This window comes from Solanum stenotomum, chromosome 8 (genome assembly GCF_019186545.1).
Source record: "Solanum stenotomum isolate F172 chromosome 8, ASM1918654v1, whole genome shotgun sequence".
NCBI classification, from domain to species: domain Eukaryota; kingdom Viridiplantae; phylum Streptophyta; class Magnoliopsida; order Solanales; family Solanaceae; genus Solanum; species Solanum stenotomum.
In genome coordinates this window covers 696861-707914 of record NC_064289.1, presented here as the reverse complement: position 1 = coordinate 707914, position 11054 = coordinate 696861, and the positions used below count along the sequence as shown (strand labels likewise).

General features: G+C 26.0%; 1 protein-coding gene across 1 annotated transcript; it reads right to left on the bottom strand.

The window, feature by feature from the left end:
- Positions 1-9165: 9165 nt before the first annotated feature.
- LOC125873244 (transcription factor MYB13-like) lies at positions 9166-10524 on the bottom strand. Its single transcript, XM_049554144.1, has 3 exons — positions 10345-10524; positions 10089-10218; positions 9166-9711 (listed from the first exon to the last, which is right to left on the bottom strand). The coding sequence occupies exons 1-3, from the start codon at positions 10475-10477 to the stop codon at positions 9198-9200; spliced, it is 777 nt and encodes a 258-aa protein (XP_049410101.1). The 5' UTR covers positions 10478-10524; the 3' UTR covers positions 9166-9197.
- Positions 10525-11054: the final 530 nt, after the last annotated feature.

The following is an 11054-nucleotide window of genomic DNA, read 5'->3' as shown; positions in this document are numbered from 1 at the left end:
TGTTTAAATTAATTGGTTGTAACTGATTTCCTTAATATAAGGCGGAAATCAATGAGTGAAATGAACAAATAAATATTGTTTGATTTAGTATAATATTGTTAATGTGTAGTACATTTAACGAGAATCATCCGATTTTGAGAATGTTCAACCATTAAAGTGTTTGAGAAACAACAAATTTAAAAATATAAAACCTAATTTGTAAAAAATTTAACAAATCCCCACTGTATTTGACAATTATTCATCATGATATGTAAATCTCCAAATCAAAAAATGTTTAAAAAATCACAATATAAACGAAAAAACCAAAAAGTTTACAGGTCCTAAACCATGAATCTTTGATAAGCATAACAATATATTAAAAATTGAAGTAGAAAAAAATGTACCCATACATGTATCTGGTTAGCTTCCATTGCGTCTTGTTTAAACTTAAGAGTCGGATCCTACAACCATTACAAAATGGTGATGAAAAGAAACAAATAAAAATTTCTTTATCGGAAATTTATTGTTCATTAACAATTCCTTAACAAGATTCATACCATTTTTTGAATTATGAGCCATTAAAATGGAATGGAGAAATAACAGACTCAAACAATGTAAAAATTCTAAAATCTATCAGCTAAAACTTTTTAAATGGAGAAATAACAAACTCAAACAATGCAAAAGGTGTATTGAACTACTAAGGAAGGAGGGGTAATGAGGGATACGTGTGGGAGTGAGGAAGAAGGGGTGAGGGTAGGATAGTGTGAATAGGATACAAACGTTTTGGGATTGGAGAGGGAAGCAGCTGAATTGAAGAGAGATAAAATTAATTTCAATTATTAATGTCCCACTAATTAAGGAGATGTAATTTTAAGATAATTATTTACTATCATTTTTTAAGAAATTGTGTATCTGATTTAATTTTTTAAAATATGTGGTATATTTATTAAAAAGTGGTACTCTATGTAATATTTTTAAAGTAAAGATAAAATATGTATATATGATAGTATAGTATGTCTATATAGGTAGTTTTTCCTATAAAAAAACTCTAAAAAGGAAAAATTGTATGAAATAGCAAACTATTAATTCAAATTAAATGTTATAGCCATAGTTTATTTTATTTGTAATTCGCAACAAACATCCCATTTTTTTGTCATCTAATTCGGTATTCAATTAGCTATTTTATACATTTCGGTATAAAATGTATAAAATGCGTTTTTTTTTTGTATAAAGCGAGAGAAAAGTGTATATACAAGTACAAATAGATATATTTTCGTCTTATACACTTATAATTATACAAATACAGATCTTATTATACAAATTACAATGTACAAATGAATTTATACAAAACTGAATAATTTGTATAAAATTGGATGTATCTAGTGAATTATACAAATCAAAAGCTACATAGCAAACATAAAATTTGTTATGATTCGCAATTATGCAAACTATAGCTATAACATACCAATATGATTTTTATGATTGTTATATGTTAAACTTGCTCAACTTTGCATCAGATATCCAACCTCAAAAACATATCCAACTCAGTGGGAGGAAATTTTAGAAATAGCGATACTTTGAGCTCTAGTTATCTATTATAGTGATAGTTTGACTAATTATCAAAAGTAGCAATAGTTCCATGTATCAATTCGCTTAGCATTTATTCATTTTAAATCGAATAAGAAACAACAAATACAAAGTAGAACAAATCAATACAATTCTAACCAAAACAAAACAAATAAAACTCAAAACTCTCGCTATGTATCTTAATTTTTAAACTATCACTATTTTGAGTAAACACATGCATATGTCCTCTCTATTAGGTAATAATATTCTCAACTTATTAATATGATGCGAGAGAGACCAAGACAAGATCACTGAGCCTGTATTCGTGTTCTCTTATTTTATTTTATTTATATATTCACTGTATAAAAATATAAAAATAATAGATTTCAAATCTAATAAATAAATATGTACTCATGATAACATTTTAAACTACTGAATAAACTTTAAATACACACATGTCATGATAATAGCATGGGGGGCTCAACAGTGTTAGAAAAAAGTCTTAGGCTCCCAATTTGAGGGGCCCATTTTTTAAAATAATAATAGATTATAAGTTGCTATTTTTAACAAATATTGAATACTATTTGTAGAAAAAGTAATTTTTTTATATAAAATGAAAGAATTATTAGAAGAAAAATAAAATATGTGAAGTACTATATCTGATCTTATGAAAGATAATTTAAAATAAGAATGGTAATATTATCAATTGAAAAAAGTATTAAAAGAAATCAATTATATAAAAGTTATTAATAACTTAAGATTAAGATCTCTGTTTGATTTTGACTTTAGGTCGCTTATTTGTTTGAGCCGTCTAAGTAATAGTAGGGTAGTGACATTGTTATGAAAAAGAACAAATAATATAATACTGATAACTCTCTTTCTTGTGGGGAGATTAATAGACTTCACAATGTGGGCTATTTAGACTCAGCCTGAACAAGGACAACTCATACACATACATCTGAATATAGTATATGAAATAATAAACGTCAAATAAGTCTTTATCTTCTTTTTCTTTGGTTGCTGGGTAAATTCGTGAAGTCTGAAACCCACCCCACGTAGCATAATGTGATGTTTTCAATCCGTTCCATATAAACCTGCATTGCATGAGCAAACGGTTGGGTTTTAAAGGTGTGAATAGAAAGTGAACGGTTGTGACCCTCATGAAGGATTGTTACTTTTACGAAGGCTTTTGACACTTACGAAAGATTGTTTCTTTTTCAAAGGGAGTTATCTCTTTTTCAAGGAATTATGATCTTTTCGATAAGGCACAATTAACAACTTTTTATATTATTCTTTGTTGACTATAAATAGAGAGGCTTGATCTCGCTTTTGGAAATCGAATTCTTCCTTTTTTTTACATATATTTCTTTCAAAAAAAAGTTGATCATCATGTCTGTGTGTGTGAAAATATCGAAGTTTGAGGTACCACTACTTCTTTAATGGTTAATCCGTTTGGAAGGAATTGATTTACAACCTCGAATACTTGAGAGAATTAAATTAAATTTCTTAATCACACACAGTGAGTTATGTGGGCTGAGATGATTCTTTTCTTTTTTCTAGTTTGCTAATCTGGATACCAGAGACAAAACAAACCACTACAACGACTGGTGCTTAGCGTAGACATTTGATTGGTTACTGGAATCTGAGTGAACGTGGAAAACTCTAATGGTGATTGAATTTTCCTGTTAATATGTTGATTTCATTGCCCTGGTTACAAATGAGGACAATCATTATATTATAGAAAAATGTTCTCTATCAAAAGAATTATTCTTCAAACTTTAAAGATCGATACTATTTTTATTTTTTATTTTTTTAAAGATCGATACTATAAAGCTAGCGTTTTGTTATAAATTTTCACATATTTTTAAGAAATTAGATTTGAGTAAAGTTTTAATTGAAGTTTCAAAAGATATATTTGATCATGGTTTTTGAAAACATATCTCACTTCTTCTTCTTTCTTTTTTTTTTGGAAAAAACATGAAGCATAGCTTATATTCATAAGTTCAAAAATCTATAAATAAAAAAAGATATACCGATAAGTTTGGCATAATTTTATCATTTATAATAAATTAGGTAATATATTATTTTAAAATTATAACATGATATTCAATAAAAAAAACTAATAATACAATTACTAATTACTATAATTCATCAAATTACAATTAGTTATGAAGATCTATCATTGAAGAAAATAATAAGAACAATAATAATAACTAGTTATTTTTTTAATATAATTTTCTCACATTCTACACACAATCTTTCTAATAATAATCTTGAAGATTCAACAAATAAATTAATAAATAATGTCTTAATAATTCTATTGCTTTTAAATGATTAGATATTACAACTCAGGAGGTCAATAAGTTGGCAGATGGGGCCTACTTGAGTTTGAGAGTACACACGTGATTCATGCGAGGCTTTCTGTCAACAACAAAGGAGTATCCACTTGATACACCGAGTGAGACTGATCCATTTTTAATTATAAATTTTGATCTCAAATTTTCCTTTTTACTAGAAATTGTGTTTCTCCTAATGAGTCATATTTTGTGTAAATTTGAATTATTTAATATGAATATTGAATATTAAAAAAAAATAATCAAAAAAGATATTATATATCTATAAGTCATTTAATTTGATCTTATTTTATATTTATATGTTTTAATTTTGATTTGTACAAATAAACACTTAAGTATGATATCATGTGAGTCCTAAGTGACATAATATTCTTAAGAGATCACTTACTACGTAAATTGTCAGATAAAATATCATGTAAAATGCATTACTTTATTTGTTTAACTTTATATAAATTTAAATATTCAAAATTAAAAACTGAAATCAAGTTAAAAGAATTGAATATTTATATACTATCAAAAAATAAACCGTCTCTCTGTCTTCCGAGTGTCTGTTTCTGTCTCTTCTTTGGGTCCAATCACATATCAAATCAGAAGAGGACAAAACATCGTATTATATAAGATAGATATTATATTTTGTATTAGTACAATAATATCTTGTTTACAACAAAGTTGATACCATATATTATATGCAAAGCAGAATCACAATATTTGTATTGGATTTACGGTAAATTATATGCAAATTAAAATCACATATACCACATATCACTAGGTATTAATAGTACTCCCTTCGTTTTTATTTATATGTCATTAATTTAGATTTTACGTATATTAAGAAATTATGTAAGTTTTCTATTTTATCTTTATTTATTTATTTTAAATTCAATTTTTCAATTAATGAATATGAATTAATTTATTTTGACTAATTAATTTGACTAATGAACATGAATTATTTACTTGATTTTTTTATATTGATCAAATGTATTTTTCAAAGCTAATAACTCACGAGGATAAATAAGAAGAACATTATAATTTTATGTATTAATTTTACAAAATAATAAATACTATGAATTAATTATTTATAATAAAGATAATATATAAAATGAAACCGAGGGAGTAATACATGCCATCAAAATCTGATCACCTCAATTATTGCTGTATTTTATTATTATTTTTAAATCGAGAAGTGGACCACGTGCATATATCAGTAATTAATATAGGTCCATTTCCCATCGACGCCATCTAAAATAAATTATTGTTCTTTTTTATATGTCATATATAATTGGTCCATAATATTTTCTTGTCCTCAATTATTTGTTTAATTTCCCTTTTATATTTATCTATTTTGCTAAATCAAGAAAGGGCAAAAAAAAATTTATCTATTATATCCTCAATTAATTAATTTTAAAAAAAATAGAACTTCTTGAAAATCTAAAATTTTTAATTCATGCACTTCATAATTAATTGAGGTAAAATGGTAAACTCACTTACGTCAATCATTGTTTTTTCTTAATAGGTATACCAATTCAAAAGTGAACAAGTAATTAGGGATAGATGAAATACTTGTCATTTCATAAAATTAATGCATAAATTGCAATATTCTTCCTATTATACTCTTGATAGTTAATTAGTCTTGAAAATAGATATTTGACCAACCTAGGAAAATTAATAAGTAATTAATGTTCATTGTAATTACTTCATATATTGATTAATTACTCTCACCATTGCATTGCTCTCTAAAATCTGATTTTGAAAAGAAATTTCAACAAACAAATTAAAAATAAAATATGAATTTGTTAATCATTCATTAAAAAATTGACTTATATTAAATAAAGGTAGAATTGTAAACTTAGTTTCTTAATGCACGTGAAATCTAAAAATAGGACATATAAAAAAGAACGGAAGGAGTCTTTTGATAATGAAGTGACCAAGGTTCAAAATTATCCTTTAATTAAAACATTATGTGTTTGTGAAGTTTAATCAAGTTTTTAGGTTCTTAAAATTGTTTTGGATCAAATTATAATTTGAGTGTAATTTTTCTTCAACTCACAAAATATATAAAGTATGTGAAGGTATACATTATATATAGTGGCAGAGTCAAAATTTTGATTAAGGGGTGTCAAAATATAAAAAAATAAAATCGAATAAAATTTAAGAAGTGTCAATGTAATGTATATACATAAAAAATATTTTTACTTTAGCTATACAGTATAATATTCTGACGAAGAATTTCGTTCGACACCCCTCATGTGGCTATACTAAAAATAAAGATGTATAGTCGCAGATTCACCGTCAAAGGAGGTAGTATGGGGATGTTTTTTTTTCCCTTAATTATAGATCTAAAATATGAGTTCTGAATATCGATATATTTTTGGTAGAAATTTTTTCTTTTAATGAAATTCAATATCGAATTAAACAAAAAAGAAGATGTATAGTCAGTTTCACTACACCAAATTAATTGCATAACGCCATTTTTTTTCTACTTTTGCTGTGTATGTATATTTACTTTATCAGCCAACTGGAAAGTTTGTTTCATGTCATAACTAAAAAGGAATTAATTTTATTTTTTTCAAATTTGTTACTCTCCCTCTCTCTAATTATTTATTTTTTCCTTTTTTATTTAGATAAATTAAAAAAAGATAATTTTTTTTCTTATTATCCACTTTATTAGTAATTATTTTTTTAAAAGTTAAAACTTTTTGAAAATCTTAAATTTTTAATTCACCTACTTCATAATTAATAGGGTAAAATACTCCCTCCGTCCCTATTTACTTGTCCATATTTCCTTTTTTGATTGTCCCTATTTAGTTGTCCATTTTGACAAATCAAGAAAGGACAACAAATTTTTTCCTATTATACCTTTATTTACACTTCTTGAAAATCGTAAAAGTGTATGTTGTTTCCCTCCAATTTATTTCACTTTAATTCAAATAAGTGGTTGTAATTTTGAAGTGAAAAGTTGTCATAAGGGTAAAATTGTAACTTCACTGTGCTAATCATTGTTGCCTTAATCTGTGTGTCATTTCTAAAGTGGACAACTAAAAAGGGACGGAGGGAGTAGTAAACTCACTATGTCAAATCATTATTTTTTCTTAATAGGTGTGTCAATTCAAAAGTTGATAAGTAATTAGAGACAGAGAGAGTATTTAGATATGGATAATGCTAAATGACTAGAAAATTTGGCCAGAAATTTAAAAAAATTATAATATTTTTTTATTTTAAAATAAGCTAATCTTTTTTCCATTTTTTAATTAAACGGTATTAAATTAAAAGGATAAAATATTTTAAAAGGTAAAATAACATAGTTAAAATACGAAAAAAAATTAGAATGAAATATCATTCTGGTCAAATTATGGCCAAAAGGATTTTTCCTTTATGTACTTTTTTGTCTACTTTTATTTATTTGTTTTTATATTAAAATAGATATTCTTATAATATTTTGTTAAGTTTAAAAATTAAAATATATCCTTATTTATTTTCCAACATTGAGACAATCTATTTATTTAATTAATAGAGGTGATATTATAAAAGTAGTCTTTCATTTTATTGCTTTTTAAAAAGGTATGTTAAGTCATAAATGGCTAACTTGTCAATTTTACAACCCTTTAAATTTGCTATTTAATTTCATTCAAACATTCGAACACCTAAACACATGAATAATAAATTATTCATATTAATTAGACACTCCCAATCTGCATTTTGAAGGAAAATAAAATGTGCACTTTATATATTTATAAAGTCAAATATATAAAATAAAAATATTTACGAGTTTTGTTTAACCTTTTGTATTTAATTGCAATAGTACTTAAATTGGAAGTCAAATTCGTCAATTTCTCGTGGGCAGATATGGTTAAAATTTCAATCACACGTTTTACATGTCCAAAAATTTACAAAATGGTTTGATCTCCTAATTAAATGATTTTTTGTTTGTTTGTACATATTTCTCGAATAATAAATGCAATTGGTACTAAGCATTAAAAGCTAAAATTTACTATTCCATGATGGTACTGTGGAGACATTTAATTTAATTGAAATTATTAGTTACGCGTTTAATGTGTAGTGTAACGGAACATTAAAAAAATTTACACCTAAGTTTAACTCTTTAAGTAGTCCATCAACATGAATTAAGTTTTAAGTTCAAGCTTGAAAAAAATTGAAAAATAATGATTTTGGGAGTAGTATCTCAGAAAAAAAAGAAAAAAATTAATAAAGTGCGAAATCAAATTTAATTGAATTGTATGATTATTGAAGAAAAGCTATAAAGAGATTGTTCAAATGTTAGAATCCTATTTTTATGATTATTATATAACGTACAGTTGAATTGTGTGATTTTCAAATGGTAATAAATTTACATCGTCGTGATTCATGTGACACGTTGATTCAACAAAATATATTTTTAAAAAAAAGAGTTTTTCTTGGTAATAACTATTTCACATGTTACTGTAAGAGTTCGTTTGGATTGGTTAAAAAAAAAAAGCTTTTAAGTTAAAAATAAAAAGTTAAACATAAATAATTTTTAAGTCAGAAAATAAAAAGTTGGGGACACTATTTTTGGTTTTTGACTTATTTTAAGTCATTTTAAAACTTCTTTTAAGTTATTTTTATCTTACTAAAATCTTCCTAACTTGTTTTAAGTTATTTTTTATTTATTTTAAACTATTTTTATATTTGTCAAACACTTCCAAAACTAAAAGACTGACCTAAAAGTAAGCTTAACAAACTTTTAAGCCAATTCAAACACCCTCTAAGTTATGTTTCGCGTAATTTGACTTTTAATAATTATTATTAGTACTAATAAGAAGATTATTTAATATGAAACAATTAGGAAGGCAAGAGAGAGAGAAAATCTAGACATATTTTGTCTCTAAAAATCCCGGAAGTTTCTAAGTTTAATTAATATACAACTTGTAAATTTTTTATAGATTACATGAAAATAAAATTATTAAAAAATAAAAAGATTTGTAAACTTTATAAATGTAAATTTCTACAATAATTTACTTCTTCTCTTCTTTCCTTTTTTTTAAACAAATTATTATATAGTTGCTTACATTAAAATAAAATAGTGAGCAATCAGGAATATTATAATCAACAGTATTAATATATTAAAAATGTACAATAGATTTTGTGCAAGTAATATCATCGAAATTTCATCAATCATCCAACTAATAATGATTTATTATCACTAATCTGTCGGCCATTAACTTATTTTTTAAAAAAATTTAGCTTCCACACTCTTAATTATTCTACACAGGAAAAAACGAGGGAAAAAAAATTCAACATTTTTTTTCTTTTTCTTTTTGCTCATAATTCAGGCAATTCTAACATCAACTCATTAGATCTTGTAAAAAGATCATCCCAAAACCAATTATCGTTAAAGCTACAATTAATCTGGTAATTATCCTCCATTAATGACAAATCAAGATAATTGTCATCGACCGGTGCCCATACTACCTCGGACCAAATATCGTCATCAACTTCTAACAAATTATCCGACATTATTTGATTTCTCGATTCAGAACTCGTTGCAATTGTGTTTGAATATGAATATTCACTTGATGATGATGTTGACGATGATGAACTTGGTTGTTGCTGAATCTCGATGTTTATTTTAGGACTCGATATTTTGGAATTATTATCCTCAGAATTGTTGGCCTCCTCCAAATGTATGTCCACATTTGAATTTTCGGGCTCCGATTGTATATCTGAAATTTCTTGAGGCTGAGATTCATTCGTTTTTTTCTTCAGACGAGTATGCCAAATGTTTTTTATTTCATTATCTGTTCTTCCAGGTAATCTTGCTGCAATAGCAGACCAACTGTAACAATTAAAAAAAAAATCATGTCAAAATCAAACATTTTCATCGACCCATTATATTAAAACATTATATTTATTATCCCAAAAATCCAATAAGTTTAGGAATACATATTTAAAATTAATTATGACCAATTATTATTCATAGTCTAAGCTAGCTAGAAATTAACTCCTAAATCCTGAATGACCCACATCCTCTATTATTTCCATCCTTTTGTCTACTTAATTTCCTTTACACCACCAAAGAAAACGGTGGGCGGATAAAACTGCTAAGCACTCTTAATTAAATGTCTCGATTTGAGTTTTAAATATGAAAAGGGAGTATTTTTCTGAATGGAGCACAAATCTAACTTAGTAAAAAAATAAATAAAAAAAATAGACCTGTTTCCAAGAACTTGATGCAACTTGATAATGGTATCTTCTTCTTGATGAGTAAAATTGCCTCTCTTAATATCAGGTCTCAAGTAATTAGTCCATCGAAGCCTGCAACTTTTTCCGCACCTTAATAGACCTGAAAATAACATAGTGTTGGAGAAATTCAAGATTTAAACATTATGAGTAATAAAACATTGCATTATTGGCTTTCGTCCTCGTCTGATGAACGAAAGCGAATAATGCAGACTAAAATTAGTAGTACCTGCAAGTTTGGGAAGTGCACGCCAATTAGGATGACCATTTTTTTTAATGTAATTGATGAGTAAATCATCTTCTTCTTTGCTCCATGGACCTCTTTTCAACCCCAATTTCTCACAGCAAGGAGATCTCCCCATTTTTTTTTTTCTCTCTCTCTCTCTATACTTGCTCTGTTTCTTGTTTTGATTTCTGTGTTTGTCTTTTCACTTGGAACTTGATGCTGATATAGCATAATGCGAGGATGCTCTGTTGGTATTAATACTACTCAGTCCATATTAGTGAAATTGTACGTACTACTCCCTCCGTCCCAATTTATTAGACATATTTCAGATTTTGAGATTCAAATAAGTCTATATTTGATCCTAAGTTTTTTTTATACATTTTAAAAATATTTTGGCTTGTAAATTATTGTGATGTAGTATATTTCTTTTTTTACGTAGTTGACGAATAAGTTTCATTTCAAAAGAAATAAAGATTTCATGCGCAAATTCCAGTCAAACTTAAACTATTTGATTCTCAGAAAACAAAACATATCACATAAATTGAAACAAATAGGGTATATATTTCCTCCATTTCATATTACTTGTCCACGTCAAGCAAAAGTTATTTGAATTATATGTCAATTTACAAAATAAAGAGAAAATTAATTATTATTTTTTCTTCTTATAATTAGTTCTTTTTTGTAAACGTAACAAGTTTGAAAAGTATTTTTTT

Coding starts and splice junctions, on each gene's coding strand:
- LOC125873244 (XM_049554144.1), bottom strand. CDS start 10,477: ATGGGGAGATCTCCTTGCTGTGAGAAATTGGGGTTGAAAAGAGGTCCA. Junction 10,219..10,344: donor TGCACTTCCCAAACTTGCAG/GTACTACTAATT, acceptor TGTTATTTTCAG/GTCTATTAAGGTGCGGAAAA. Junction 9,712..10,088: donor CATCAAGTTCTTGGAAACAG/GTCTATTTTTTT, acceptor TAATTGTTACAG/TTGGTCTGCTATTGCAGCAA.